The 16,529-nt window shown below is 41.6% G+C and overlaps 1 protein-coding gene across 3 annotated transcripts in view; it reads left to right on the plus strand.

Annotated features, from left to right (window-relative positions):
- LOC134356709 (E3 ubiquitin-protein ligase RNF123) overlaps positions 1–16,529 on the plus strand; it is a 435,173-nt gene that overhangs the window by 43,972 nt on the left and 374,672 nt on the right. For all 3 annotated transcript variants that reach the window (XM_063067762.1, XM_063067763.1, XM_063067761.1), the window contains 3 exons: positions 1,185–1,282; positions 4,491–4,545; positions 11,042–11,127. In XM_063067762.1, the coding sequence (XP_062923832.1) occupies positions 1,185–1,282; positions 4,491–4,545; positions 11,042–11,127 (239 nt within the window). The remainder of the gene's footprint in view (positions 1–1,184; positions 1,283–4,490; positions 4,546–11,041; positions 11,128–16,529) is intronic.

Below are 16,529 nucleotides of genomic sequence, written 5' to 3' on the forward strand. Positions count from 1 at the left end.
CTTGTGGAAAAGAATCTCCTTTAGCCCTATTCATTTTTCATTACACTTTCCCTTTTTTTCCCCTTGAAGGTTATCTACTGACAATAAAATCTCAGTAACCATTTTGATAGTTGTCTAGTTTTTTATTTCCCATGTATCTCAGCCAAAACTAGACTGTTTTTATATTTTTAAAAAAGTGGTCACCTGTTCAGTAGAGTCAGTTTCAGGGTAGAAAGGTTGGTTAATCTTGATTTGAAACAGTCTTTTAAATGTGTGCCAGGATTGGGTTAGTACATTAAAAGCTAAATGAGCACAAACTTCCTATTCTTAATAACTGGTTTGTTGGGCAGGGTGTGAGCAGCTGTTACTGGAGGCAGTGTAATCAGCATGGAAAGCTTCTTCACTTTAGCTTACAGAATGGTGGAGCACACACAATGGGCCGATGGCCTAATTCTGCTCCTATCTCATGGTACCTTTGATCTAGTTTCTCGAAGTTATCTATTCTTGAGCAACCAGGCTTAAAAAGATGGAGTGCCAACTTGGAAGACAAACTCATGAGATGAGACATGTTGATGAGCCAGAATTATGACATGGATTTAGTGAAGCCTTCTAATGTCCCATGGTCCTCCATTCCCTAGCAGCAGTGATTCACAGATCTCACATGGTATTGTACTTAATGATTAAAGTTACTATGCGTTGTACTGTGAAGCCTGTATACACAGCCAACTAAAAGGTATCAAGCAACATTTTATGGCCAGTGACTGATGCCAGGGACATACAGATATTTCTAAATCATTCAGTCAGCACAATCCTGCCCTTCTCTGCCTTAGTTAGAATGAGGAATCTTATTGACTGTAATTAGGTATGTAAATAATCTGTGTCTGGTACATCAGGCAGTGAGGTTATTTGGGAATGCTAAGAATTAAGTCATTGCCCTTTTTTAGTTGTTGCTTATCTTGAGTATAATTTTAAATATTTTCAGGGTCAGACTTTATGGTCCCTACTGTATGTGCATGACCAGAATCCCTCCAGACTGGACCCATCCCTGAGTATTTGTCCTACCCTGCACTCAAACTGCTTATCAGATAGCAATGCTAATTCATTTTCAGATATCTGTGCTCTACCCATCTTTATATTTCGTATTTTTGTAATTAGTGTCAGTTTACTGAATTGCTGACAGTTGGATTGTTGGTTCTATATTTCAGATCAAAATGTAGATGGGCGTCTTGGCCCAGACACAGTGGTCCTGGATCACACCAGTGGGTTTGAGGGATTGCTGCTTGTGGATGATGATTTACTCGGGGTAAGTACTTGAAAGAATTATTTCAAGATTACCTTCCTGATTTTAAATACAAGTTATGAAGCCAATTTGTTCCATTTCATCATATTTTTTTCCTTAAATTCTACATGACGTGATGCCCATTTCTGTGCTCTGTGGGAGAGAGGAAAGGGATTTGTTTTATTTTTGCTTGTTGTGTTCTGTTTTGTTTTGCTGAATATGTTATGTTGGCATATGGTGACACATGTGCGCTGCCCTCAGCACATCCTTGAGAATGTTGGTTGTTAACCCAAATGAGACGTTTCACTATTTTTCGATAAACACATCTGAATTGTAAGCATAGAAGCGTGCCCTTTGGCCACCATGTCTAAGCTTACCATTATGCCTGTATACCTATCCTATTTGTCTACGTATCCTCTATGTCCTGTCCAGGTTCCTCGTATGTTGTTGATGTTCCCTCCACCACCTGCAACTCATTCCAGCTTCTAGCTACTCTGTGAAAAATTAATCTTCTTTAAAGATGGTCTTTAAACCCATGACCTTAAGTTTAAAACATCCATACCATGGGAAACAGACATTGGCTATCTACCCCATCTATAGTTCTTATAAATTTATATACTTCTATTGTGTCACTTCACAGTTTTCTTCTCTTTAGTGAAAACAAATCTAGTCCATCCAATTTCTCCTGATATTCAAGCCCTTAATTGAAGCAACACCCCTGTGAATCCTTTCTCCATCTTCTAAAATGGGTTTTCTTATACATTCCTGAAAACAGTTTTATAGAGCAGTTCAATTACTAGAAATTGCATTTCCCTTTTTGGTTCAGCGATTAAAATAAATAAACAGACATCTGTGTAATAATTATCTATCAAATACCGTTTTCTGTGATCTAATATTGGTTACTGAGCTTGACAGGTGATTTGCATCCATTATGTTTTCCATAAGATCATATATCTCTCCCCAACTAAAATCCTTACCCATATTTTCATTACCTCAAAGCTTGATCATGTCTTTCCTCTAATATGGTGATCGGAACAACATACCTTAAGTGGGCCCAACCAACATATTGTGCAAATGGAGCAAGACGTTCCTATTCTTGTATTTAGTGCTTTGAAGCACACCATATGCCTTCTTTATCATCCTGTCTACTTGTGTTTCCATTTTCAAGGAATATGCATTTGTACCCCAAGATCTCTTTGTTCTGTAGAATTCCCCAGGCCCCCACTATGTACGCCTTGCTGTAGCTTAACTTCCCAAGATGCATAAATGCATCAGTGCACACTTGTCTGAGTTAAATTCCTTCTGTCACTCCTTTGCTTACTTTGCCAGTTGATCTGTTGTATGTTAGATAATTTCATCAATGTTCATCCCCCCAACCAAGTTTAGGTGCATTTGCAAACTTGAAAACCAAATCACTTACTTTCTCATCCAAATCATTAATGTACATGACAAACCTCAAAGAACCCTGCACTGATCTTGTGGCATATCATTGATCACAGGCCTCCAATCTGAAAAAAATGACCGTTCACTATCACCCTCTGACTCTTTCCACTAAGCTAAGTTTGTAACTAGTTAGCAAGCTCACACTGGATCACCTTGCCATGCAATATCTTATCAAAAGCCTTGTTAAAGTTCAAGTAGTTAATGTTGACAGTCTTGCCCTTATCAATCCTCTTGATCAGCTCTTCAGAAACAAACTTGATCCAATTTCTAAGACACAATTTCCCAGGCACAAACCCAACAATCTCATATCCATCTTAGCCTTTCCAAATGTAAATTAATTCTGTCTGTCAAAATTCCCTGCCATAACTTCCCCATTACTGATGTGAGGCTCACCGGCCTATAGTTCTTTGGCTTAAAAGAGGCAGAACATTAGTTATGCAATGATTTGCTAATTTTCCCTCTGATGGACTTGAATTTCTTGTTGAGGTCATGTGGCAGCATGGTAGTGTGGCAGGTATTGCTGCTGCCTCAGCTCTAGTGATCTACCTGACCTGATCTACTGTCTTGTGGATAGTGCATGCTCCCCCTATTGGCATGAATTTCATTTGGGTGCTCTGGTTTCCTCCCCAGTCCTGAAGATGTGTGGGTTCCTAGTTCAACACACACAAAATGCTGGAGGAACTCAGCAGGCCAGGCAACATCTATGGGGTAAAAAGTACATTTTTCATAGATGCTGCCTGGCCTGCTGAGTTCCTCCAGCATTTTGTGTGTGTTGCTTGGATTTCCAGCATTTGCAGATTTTCTCTTGTTTGTGGGTTACTAGATCAATTGGTTACATAAATTACAACTAGTGTACATGGCTGGTAGGAGAATCGGGCTGGAGGCAGTGGGAATATGAGGTAGAATAGGTTACAGGGAAATAAGTTGTGGAGCGAGACTGACCACCAATGCATACTTGTACAGCTATCTCCCCTGTCATGAGAAAAAAATAAGTTTCACAAGTAGTGAATGTGCCTGTTATTCCTCCATCTGATTTGGCAGCAAATGGTCTGCTCTTTGAATATGCTGCAAATCATGTTGACTAAAATCTGGCTCTCCTCCAGGGTTCACATGCTTGTATTTTGGGGAGGATGCAGAAGAGAGGTTTATAGTCGCTGAGTAGAAATGGCATTGGCAACTTAGATTTCACAGCTGAGATTAGCTGACTCAACGTGGAGTGACTTTGAAGATGTTTTTCTTGGTCTGAGCTAATAACATAGCTCAGATGTGACCTTTATTTAAATTTTACTGCATTTGCTGGTCTTGGTCATTCTTAGTTACAGATGCTTGCTGAGGTTTCTACCACCCATTCTTTTGCACTGAATCTTTGAAGGAGCAGAATTAGGCCATTTGACCAATTGAGTCTGCTCCATGACTGATGTTTTCTACAACCCCATTTTTCTGCCTTCTCCCAGTAACCCTTAACCCTCTTAACAATTAAGAACCTGTTTGCTTTAAATGCACCTAATGATTGTCCTCCATAGCCCTCTGTAGCAACGAATTCCACTGATCACCAACCTCTGGCTGAAGGAATTCCTTCTCATATCACTCCCTCTATTCTGAGGCAGAGCCGTGCCCTGAGATCCAGACTGACCACACTGCTACTCCTTCACTGCCACTTTCAATGTTCCCCTGAGTATTCCTGCATTTTATTTCATGAATGTAAAGAGTTACTTTGAGATTACTGTAACCCTCCCTTTTGTAGCTGAGGAATAATTATGGCACTTGCTCTGTTTTTCTCCTTTTTTAGGTTGTTGGCCACAGTAATTTTAGCTCAATCAGAGCCACCTCGTGTGTGTACAAAGGTGAGTGATGGTCCTGCCTCGCTCTCAAAATGATCTGACACTGGATCATTGTAGTGAGTCCATAGGTTGTGGGTTGTGAGTGTATAGAATGAGTTACCAGAAACAGTGTTTGAGGCAGGTACAATAACAACGCTTAAAAGACATTTGGAAAAGTACAGGGGTAAGAGGGATAGGGCCAAATACAAACAAATTGAAGGCTGGTATGGACAATTTGGGCCAAAGGCCTGTTTGCATGCTGCATTACACAATGTCCATAAACTCAGCTACCTAGCTAGAGTGGCTAATCAGTCTCTTCCAATTTTGATGTTCTTATCTGATTCTCTAGAGAGTTCGAGGCTACAGATCCATGTTATTGCTGAGACCACCAATCTCCACCACTATAAGACCATTTAACTCCCCCTGCCTCCCCCAACTCATCAGTTGCTAAAATCCTTGCCCATACTTTAATTACCTCAGGTTGATTTTATCTAGTGCACCTCTGGCCAATCTCCCCCTTTCTGCAAACTAGATGACCTTTAAACAATATCATCCAAGTTCTGCTATCCATGTCCAAACTACCCATCATATTCACTCGTTAAGACTTCCCTTTGCGATTTACACTGTTTCTCAATTAAATAGTATTTTGGTTGTAAAATTCTCATCCTTCTTTTCCATTGCCTTGCCCCCATCTACCATAGTAAAATGTACCAACATTATAACTCACTGAGATAAATGCTCCATCAGTCTGTCCTCTGAGCATCTCTGAATTTACTGGCTGATAACATAAGAGATCTGAGTACCTACGGCACGACTGGTCTGGCACTCATCAAGATCATATCGGATAATCCTCCTCAGTTCCACTTTCCATTTTAATTCTCACATGTTCTTGGATTAAAAACAACTGTCATTATATGTATTTCTCAAGGATTCCCAAAGCTAGCAGTCTGTTAGTATGTTCATATTCCTCGTGGGCCCAGCAGGAGTGCAGTTACAAAGAAAGCATGGCAGCGCCTTGATTTCCTTCAGAGTTTGCGAAGATTCGGCATGTTATCTAAAACCTTGATAAACTTCTATAGATATGTGTTGGAGAGTATATTGACTGGCTGCATCACAGCCTGGTATGGAAACACTAATGCCCTTGAATGGAAACTCTTACATGAAGTAGTGATACAGCCTAGTTTATCACTGGTAAAGGCTTCATCTACACAAAGCGTTGTTGCAGGAAAGCAGTATCCATCATCAGGAACATCCACCATGCTCTCTTCTCGCTGCTGCCATTAGGAAGAAGGTACAGGAGCCTCAGCACTCACACCACCAGGTTCAGGAATAGATATTACCCCTCAACCATCATGCTGTGGAACTAAAGGGGATAATTTCACTTGCCCTCATCATTGAAATGTTCCCACAACCTATGGACTCACTTTCAAGGACTCATCTCATATTCACGATATTTATTGCTTACATATTTATTATTATTATTTCTTTTTGTATTTACAGTTTGTTGTTTGCTCACTGATTGAACACCCAAGTTAGTGTAGACTTTCAGTAATTCTCTTATGAGTTTATTGAGTATGCCCGCAAGAAAATGAACCTCAAGGTTGTGTATGGTGACATATATGTACTTTGATAATAAATTTACTTTGAACTTTGAATTTTAGACCTGAAAGACCTCTTGAAACTCTATGGCCCTTATTTCTGGACAAACAATTTAAGGAAAATTATATTGTAGTACACACCCAGTATAACCCCTTAGTTATATCTTTCTTTCTTCTAAAACCCAGCCACATTTTCCTTTGTACTTGATGTTTTTTAATTGGCTTCTCCACTTCCCAGAAGTCAACCCAGTAAGCCTTACCTCTGCCTCAGAGTAAGTATGTATTCCCAAGTGTAGTCTCACATAAGTCCTATATAACAGCAGAGTTTCTTTCCTCTTGTTCATCTGCTCCATGCATTAAAAACTGCACCTGTATTTGTGGTGTGTATGCAGGGAGCACTGGAATCTCATTCAATGCCAATGTTTGGTAGTTGTCCTTTAATAGAGTCTTTCTGTTCTTCCTCCCAATATGAGTATATTGTCTATAAGCAACGTCGTATTTGCGTGTCAATTCCTCGCCTTTTTCTTAATCTCCCTTTACCCCTTTGTATCTTCTGTAATTTCTCATGCATTTAAGTCTAGGTGGCAGGACAATTGTAATACAGTACATCAAAATTATTAATGTAGATTTTAAATAATCCCAAGTTTCCAACCATCTTGGAAACAGGTCGCCATTCAATTTTATTCACTCCGTGAATTCAGTATAAAGTTGTTAGCACCAATGCAGGAAAGATTATGAAGCATCCTAGCCGTGGTAATGAAGATTTGAAGATTACAAAGATTTGAAGATTATGAAGCATCCTAGCCGTGGTAATGAAGATTAGTGTTCCAGATCTGGCTGTACTCTCACCCAGGCTGTTCTAGTACAGTTACAGTGTTGACATCCACTTGACAACGTGCAGAATTGCCGAGGTACATCTTGTTCACACAAAGCAGGACAAATGCATTCCAGCTCATTACCGCTCATGAGTTATTCTTGGCAGTGCTTCCAAGCAGCACTTGCTCATCAACTCTGTTCACCAGTGACCATTTTGCTATGTCTGTTCAGCACCTAATTCTAATCTAATCCAATTTTATTCTCCCCACAATAACCCCCTGCTTCAATCTGTCCCAGTAGTTGTTGGAATTCTTGTCATTCCAGCTGAGAACTTCCTGGGGCAGTAACCTGGGCCCAACCATTTTCAGACACTTTGTCAATAAATTTCCTTTAATCACAAAGTCGGAAGTGGAGGTTTATTAATGATTACAGAATTTTCAATTCCATTCGTAACTCTTCAGGAAATTAAGCAGCCATTGGCTGCACAGCATAGGATCTAGTCATGTTAATAAATGGCTATTCGCATTCATTCCAGACAATGACCATAACCAAAGGGAGGGGGACAATGGTCTAGGCTGGACATTTATTGGCATTGCCTATGAACTCTGCCCCCCCTCCCCCACCATCACTACAACCTTCACCACCACCATCAATGTCCTGTGAGTTATTACTGACCAGAACTCAGCTGGATGTTGGTGTTCCACCGGGGTCGGTGTTGGGACCGCTTCTTTTTATGCCATATATCAATGATTTAGGTGATTGAATAGATGGCTTTGTTATCAAGTTTGCAGGTGATACGACGAGTGGTGGAGGGGCAGGTAGTGTTGAGGAACCAGGTAGGCTGCAGAAGGATTTAGACAGATTAGGAGATTGGGCAAGAAGGTGGCAAATAAAATACAATATTGGAAAACGCATGGTCATGCACTTTGGTAGTAGAAATAAATGTGCAGACTATTTTCTAAATGGGGAGAAAATCCAAAAATCTGAGATAAACAGGGACTTGGGAGTCCTTGTGCAGAATACCCTAAAGGTTAACCTGCAAGTTGAGTCGGTAGTGAGGAAGGCAAATGCAGTGTTAGGATTCATTTCAAGAGGTCCTGAATATGAGCAAGGATGTGATGTTGAGGCTTTATAAAACACTGGTGAGGCTTCACCTTGAGTATTGTGAACAGTTTTGGTCTCCTCATCTCAGAAATAATATGCTGACATTTGAGAGGGTTCAGAGGAGGTTCACAAGATAATTCCAGGAATGAAAGTGTTATCATATAAGAAATGTTTGATAACTCTGGGTCTCTGCTCGCTGGAAATTAGAAGGATAAGGAGGGCATCTCATTGAAACCTTTCAAATGTTGAATGGCCCAGACAGAGTAAAAGTGGAAAGGATGTTTCCCATGCTGGGGGAGTCTAGGACAAGATTCACAGCCACAGGAGGCAGCAAGTGTGAATAAAAGGGGCCTTTTCTGGTTGGCTGCCTGTGACTAGTGGTGTTCCTCAGGGGTCAGTATTGGGACCACTCCTTTTCACATGGCTTGTCAATGATTTAGGTAATGGAAATGATGGCTTTGTGGCAAAGTTTGCAGATGATACAAAGGTAGGTGGAGGGGTAAGTAGTGCTGAGGATGCAATACGATTGCAACAGGATTTAGACAAATTGGAAAATTGGTCAAAAAAGTGGCAGATGGAAACAGTGTTGGGAAATGTACGATAAAGCATTTTGGTGTGGACTATTATCTAAATGGAAAGAAGGTTTAAACATCAAGAGGTGCAAAGGGACTTGGGAATCCTTGTGCAAGACTCCCAGAAGATTAATTTGCAGGTTGAGTCTGTGGTAAAGAAGGCAAATACAATATTGGCATTTATTTCAAGGGGAATAGAATATAAAAGCAAGCAGATAATGCTGAGGCTTTATAAGACACTAGTCAGGCGGCACTTGAAGTATTGTCAACAGTTTTGAGCCCCTATCTCAGAAAAGATGTATTGTCATTGGACAGAGTCCAGAGGAGGTTCACGAGGATGATCCCGGGAATGAAGGGTTTAACATATGAGGAGTATTTGGTAACTTTGGGCCTGTACTCACTGGAATTGAGAAGAATGCGGGGTGGGGTGGGGGGGGGGGAGGAATCTCATTGAAACCTACCAGATGTTGAAAGGATTAAGGACTAGATAGGGTGAATGTGGAGAGGATGTTTCCTATGGTGGGGGTATCCAGAACTAGAGGTTACAACCTCAAAATTGAGGGTTGACCCTTTAGAACAGAGGAAAGGAGGAATTATTTTAGCCAGAGAATAGTAAATCTATGGAATGCTCTGCCACAGACTGTGGGGGAGGCCAGGTCCATGCATATAGTTAAGACAGAAGTTGATCGGTCAGGGCATCAAAGGATATGGCGAGAAGCCAGGTGTATGGGCTTGTGTGGGATCCAGGATGAGCCATGATGGAATGGTGGAGCAGACTTGATGGCTGAATGGCCTAATTCTGCTCCTACATCTTAAAGAGGAGCGTCCATTTAAAACAGAGATGTGGAGAAATTTCTTTAGCCAGAGGCTGGTGAAATTGTGGAATTTGTTACCACAGGCAGTTGTGGAGGCCAGATCATTTGGTGTATTTAGGGCAGAGTTTGATGATTTCTTTATTAGACATGGCATCAAAGGTTATGGGGAGAAGTCTGGGGAGGGAAAAAAAGGATCAGCCATGATTGAATGGCACAGCAGACTCGATGGACCAAATGGCCTAATTTTGCTCCTATGCCTTATGGTCTTATGGATCAATCTCATTGTGGCTGCAAAAGCAGGTTGAGATCTCAGTCATCCCCAAGCCTTTTCACCATCAGCAACACAAACCAGGTACTCAGAGGAACAAGCTTCTTTAGTGAGTGCAGTTCCAATACTACTCAAAGCTTGATGCCATCAACGACGGATTGGTACAAATGTGCTGGAAGTAGTTGGGCAGTTAAGCAAAATCTATGGAATGAGAAACCAGTCAATACTTTGGGATCAGTGACTTTCTTCAAACTGTGGGAAAAGTGTAGGAGTTATAGTTTTCATTGTAGAGCTAAAGGGGAGGGGTAATGTGCAAGGTAAAGACCATATGGCAGTAAGTTAAGACAGATCAGCTAATAAGACCCACGAGTACTGACCATTAGTAAGGCAGTTAAAAGAATGGGGTGAGAAATAATTGGAGAGCAGTTTGCCTGAAGTCAGAGAATTAAAAGTTTGTTGCAAAAAGTTTCAATTGCCAAGACAGAAAAGAGGACATTTTTTTCTTGTTGGGCTTGATTATGGCAGTGGAAAAGACCACGGACAGACAGACAGGTAGAAGGGGAGTGGGAATGAGAATTAAAGTGGCATGTAACAGGAAGCTCTGCATCACCCCTGCGGACTGAACTCAGGTGCTCTGTACAGTGAGCCCACAATTTGTGTTTGACTTCTCCAGTGTAGAGGTGATCCCATTGTGTGCATTGATTGCAGTACACTAGGTTGGAAGAATCACTGTTGTAGCTGGAGTGATTGTTCGGCTGATTGGATGGTCTGAAGGGAAGAACTGAAAGGGTAGGTGTTACATCTACTCCAACTACATGGGAAAGTGCTGTGGGTTTCAGGAAGTGGTGGTGATGGGGGGGGGGGGGGCGGTGGAATTGCAGTGCAGACCAGGGAGTCACAAAGTAAGTGATTCCCGCAAAATGCATAGAGTGGTGGCAAGGGGAAGATATGGCTGATAGTTTTTAGGTCAGTGAACTTAAATCAGCACAGGGAAATAGAGAGTGAACTGCAGCGAGCTAAGTAAAAATGAATATCATTTTTAAAATCAAATTTTTCATTTTTGCCTGCTATTACCCCACATTGTAACTTGTATTAGAAAAAAAACAAAATAGTTGTCCAGATAGGAATTCAGTTCATCAATTTTCTCTTTCCAGTTTTCAGTTACAACATCTACATTGATTCCATGTTTTTGAGTCATTTACAGACAGCTGTTATTCTACAGTTTGAGATTATGATGCAAAGGTCTAATACATATGTGTGACTTGTGAGAAGATGTAAATCCTGCATGCTTTATTTGCTGCTGTTATGATATCCAGCTCACCTTGTCCTTTGATTCTTGTATCACAGGCAAGTGGATGTATGAAGTCTTGATCTCCTCTCAGGGGCTTATGCAGATCGGTTGGTGTACCTTGAACTGCAAGTTCAATCAGGAGGTGAGGCGATATTTTACTCTCATGTCAATGCAAGATGGGTGGTGATATCATTTGACACACTTGCCTTTGTGTAGTTACTTCAACACCAAATGTACTGGAGTGGCAGGAGATTTAACAAGGACGGGTTCTCTGGGATGGGTTTTCTGGGTCTGTGCAAGCGAGCTAGCTGGAGTGTTTGCTGACATCTTCAACTGCTCCTTGCTTCAGTCTAAGATCCCCTCATGTCTTAAGAAGGCAGCAATAATCCCAGTGCCGAAGAAGAACAAGGTGGCATGCCTGAATGACTATTGACTTGTGGCTCTGACATCAATTGCTATGAAGTGCAATTGGTTATGGCACACATCAACCACAGCCTACCAGTCAACCTTGACGCTTTGTAATTCACCTACCAGAGCAACAGGTCAATGGCAGATGCCATCTCTCTGGCCCTACACTCCTCCTTAGAACACCTGGAAAATAAAGACGCATACGTAAGGCTCCTTTTCATTGACTACAGCTCTGCCTTTAATACCATCATTCCAAATAAACTGATTCCTAAGCTCCGGAACCTGGGCCTTAGCACTCAGATCTGCAGCTGGATCTTCAACTTCCTCACAGACAGGACCCAGGCTGTAAAAATAGGGGACAAGCTCTCCTCTACAATCATTCTGAGCACCGGTGCCCCACAAGGCTGTGTACTCAGCCCCCTGCTGTACTCGCTGTACTCACTGTACACCCGTGATTGTGTAGCCACGTTTCTATCGAACTCAATATATAAGTTTGCTGATGACACAACAATTGTAGGCCGTATCTCAGGTAATAATGAGTTTGAGTACAGAGAGGAAATTAAGAACCTGGTGGCATGGTGCGAAGACAATAACCTATCCCTCAACGTCAGCAAGACAAAGGAATTGGTTGTTGACTTCAGAAGGAGGAGCGGACCGTACGACCCAATTTACATTGGTGGTGCGCAAGTGGAGCAGGTCAAAAGCTTTAAGTTCCTCGGGGTCAATATCACAAATGACCTGACTTGGACCAACCAAGCAGAGTCCGCTGCCAAGAAGGCCCACCAGCGCCTTTACTTCCTGAGAAAACTAAAGAAATTTGGCCTGTCCCCTAAAACCCTCACTAAATTTTATAGATGCACTGTAGAAAGCATTCTTCTAGGGTGCATCACAACCTGGTATGGAAGTTGTCCTGTCCAAGACCGGAAGAAACTGCAGAAGATTGTGAACATGGCGCAGCACATCACATAAACCAATCTTCCGTCCTTGGACTCACTTTACGCTGCGCACTGTTAGAGCAGTGCTGCCAGGATAATCAAGGACACGACTCACCCAGCCAACACACTTTTCGTCCCTCTTCCCTCTGGGAGAAGGCTCAGGAGCTTGAAGACTTGTACGGCCAGATTTGGGAACAGCTTCTTTCCAGCCATGATAAGACTGCTGAATGGATCCTGACCCAGATCTGGCCGTACCCTCCAAATATCCGGACCTGCCTCTCGGTTTTTTTGCACTACCTTACTTTCCATTTTTCTATTTTCTATTTATGATTTATAATTTAAATGTTTAATATTTACTATCGATTTGTAATCCAGGCAGCGGGAAGCTCAGAATCAAATATCGCTGTGATGATTGTACGTTCTAGTATCAATTGTTTGGCGACAATAAAGTATAAAGTAAATTTGACATTGAGCTACATAAGGATGATGTGGCTGGGTGAGCAGAAATGTAGTCAGAGATTAGTTTGAGTGATCACTTTAATAAACAGTTGGAGAGATTAGGGGAGCAATTCCAGAGCTCTTGAAGTCAGCCAAATGCTCAGTGCTAACTTTGGGGAACACAGAGTTTGTGAGGCCAAGGAGAACACGTGCTGAGGTTTATGGGTCTCTGCAGAATACAGAGGGAAGGACTGGGCTTGAACATTTTTAACAAACCAAATATGAATAAAACACCCTGAGGGCCTACTTTGAAAATAATTTTTAGATTTTTTTCCCACTATTAAAGCTTCCTACCTGGAGTATATATCAACCATGCAGACCTCGCATTTTGCTTTAAAATGTTGAATATGCCTTGTGAGACGTGCGCGGAGACTTCTCACCATTCCCATTTGACTGCGCGATGTGCTAGGTAGTTACCCGAAGGTGATGGGGCGGAGGGGAAGCATGGGCAGAAATGGAGCAGAAGCCAAAAGATGTGTGGGAGTATAAAAGAAAGTGAAGATCTTGCAGAGGAATTGAAGATGACATTGAACATTGAACACTACAGCACACTACAAGCTGTTCGACTGACGGTCTTGTATCAACATTTTAACCTACTACCAGATCAATCTAACACTTCCCTCCTGCGTCCATGAGACCATTTAGCCCCTTGAAATTGTTCCATTATTCCATCATGACTGATCTATTACTCTTCTCGACCCCATTCTCCTGCCTTCTCCCTGTAACTTTTGATGTCCTGACTAAACAAGAACCTGTCAACCTCTGCTTTAAATATATCCAATGACTTTCCTCCACAGCTGTTTGTAGTAATGAATTCCATAAATTCACCATCCTCTGGCTAAAAAAATTATTCCTCATCTCTGTTCTAAATGGTGGTCCCTCTATTCTGTGGCTGTGCTCTCTGGTCCTGTACTCACCCAGTATAGGAAACATCCTCTCCACAGCCACTCTACCTCGGCCTTTCAATATTTGATTGGTTTCAGTGCGATCCCCCCCTCATTCTTCTAAACTCCAGGGAGTACAGGCTCAGATCTGTTAATCTCCAAATATGTTAACCCTTTCATTCACAGAATCATTCTTGTGAACCTCCTCTGGACCCTCTCCAATGTTGGCACATATTTTTGAAGATAAGGGGCCCAAAACTTCAAGTGCAGTCTGACCAATGCCTTATAAAGTCTTAGCATTACATCCTTGCTTTTACATTTTAGTTCTCTCAAAATGGGTATTAACGTTTTATTTGCCTTCCTTATCATTGACTCAACCTGCCGTTTTGGTGAAAAACAGGACTGGTCCTTGGATTGAGATTCTAGCTTGGAGAAAGGCTAATTTTGATGGCATCAGAAAGGATTGGGGCAGGTTGTTTTTTTGGCAAAGGGTGTACTTGTTAAGTGGGAGGCTTTCAAGAGTGAAATTTGAGAGTTCAAAGTTTGTATGTTCCTGTCAGAATGAAAGGCAAGGATAACAGGTTTAGGGTTTTCGAAAGATAGTGAGGCCCTGGTTAAGAAAAAGAAGGTGCAAAGCAGGTATAGACAGGTAGGAACAAATGAGATAGCTGAGGAGCATAAGAAATGCAAGAGAATACTTAAGAGGGAAATCAAGAACGCTAAAAGAAGGCATGAGCTGCTGTAGCAGATAAGGTGAAGGAGAATTCCAAGGGCTTCTACAGATATATTATGAGCAAAAGGGCAGAAAGGAACAACATTTGTCCTCTTGAAAATCAGGATGATCATCTATGCATGGTGCTGAAAGAGATGGGGGAGGTCTTAAGTGGATTTTTTTGCACCTATATTTACTTGGGAGCTGGCACAGAGTCTAAGAACTGAAGCAAAGCAGCATTAGGGTCATGAACCATCTATGGAATACAGAAGAAGAGGTGATTGCTTTCTTGAAGCAAATTAAGATGGATAAATCCACAGGACCTAATAAGGTGACCCCTTGAACCTTGTGGGAAGCTGGTACAGAAATTACCAGCCAGTGTTCTGGCAGAGGTATTTAAAATGCCCTAATCCACGGGAGAGGTGGAAGAGGACTGGAGCATGGCTAGTGTTGTTCCACTGATCAACAAAGGCTCCAAGAATAGGCCAGTGAGCCTGGTGTCAGTAGTGGGAAAGTTATTGGAAGGTATTTTTAGGAACTGGATATACAAGTACAGCTGATTCTGGTTAATTGGGCCATTGGTAAATCGGGGCAGCCACTTAATTGAGTTGACACTTAAAGAACAATACTAATACAGAAAATAGCTGGGATTCCCTTCATTTATTTGGAACACTATGCCCTTAATTGAGACAGGAGACCGTTATTAGACAGTTTCTAACCAGCATCAGTCGTGTGCCCTTGTGTGGCCTTTAGACACTACACGTGCTTAGAGTGAATAATTTTTAAATAGCGTTAGTTGTCTGTGTTTCTGTTCAAAGAGCAGTGATTTTTGTCACTGATAGTTAATAAATAAACAGAGAGACAATTCAGAACTGTTTTGCTCACTGCAATTTCAAGCATTCAGGTTTGGAGATGCTAGAAATGAGCAAGGGTGAAAATAAAACAATTTCACCTCTTCGGCAAGTTAGGAACCACGACAAATATGAAGATAATGACAATCATCTTGATTGCTACAATGAAAATGGAAATTTGGAGGATGCAATCATCGAAAGCATTGTATGAACATAGTCATTATCTGCACCAGTCAATCAAACAGACATGCAGTGTACACTGTGGCTAAGTACAGCTCCAACACCATATACAAATTTGCTGATGACACCACTGTTGTGGACTGTATCAAAGGTGGAGATGAATCAGCATACAGGAGTGAGATTGAAAACCTGTCTCAGTGGTGTAATAACAACAACCTCTCACTCTATGTCAGTAAGACCAAGGATCTGATTGTAGACCTTAGGAAAGGGAAGCCAGAGGTCCATGAGCCAGTAATCATCAGAGGATCAGAGATGGAGAGGGTCAGTAACTTTAATTCCTGGGTGACACTATCTCAGCGAACCTGTCCTGGACCCATCATATAAATACTGTGAAGCAACCTGACAGCACATCTACTTCCTCAGGAGTCTGTGGAAGTTTGGCATGTCATTGGAAACCTCGGTCAACTTTAATAGATGTGTGGTGGAAAGTGTGCTTACTGGCTGCGTCATGGCCTGGTATGGAAATACCAATGCCTTTGAGTGGAAAATCCTACAAAGTGTAGTGGATTTGGCTCAGCACATCACAAGTAAAGCCCTCCCAACCACTGAGCACATCTTCATGAAATGTTACTGTAGAAAAGCAACATCCATCATCAAAGATCCTCACCACCCAGGCCATGCTTGTTTCTCACTGCTGCCGTTAGGTAGAAGGCACTGGTGCCTCAGGACTTGCACAAGCAGGTTCAAGAGCAGTTACAACCCCTCAACCATCAGGCTTGTGAACAAAAGGGGATAGCTACACTCATTTAAGGATTCAGTTATAGTGTTATTTCATGCTCGTTATTTATTGCTGTTTATTTATTATCTGTATTTGTACAGTTTGTTTACAGTTCCTGGTGTTTACAGTTTACAGTTACTATTCTATAGATTTGTTAAGTATGCCCACGGGAAAAAGAATCTCAGGGTTGTATGTGGTGACATGTATGTACTCTGGTAATGAATTTTACTTTAAACCTTGAACTTCTGAACTTCGAATTCCATAGTTGATAGCTATTTGAAACAAACACACATTTTTA

This window comes from Mobula hypostoma, chromosome 15 (assembly GCF_963921235.1).
Source record: "Mobula hypostoma chromosome 15, sMobHyp1.1, whole genome shotgun sequence".
Taxonomy (NCBI): Eukaryota; Metazoa; Chordata; class Chondrichthyes; order Myliobatiformes; family Myliobatidae; genus Mobula; species Mobula hypostoma.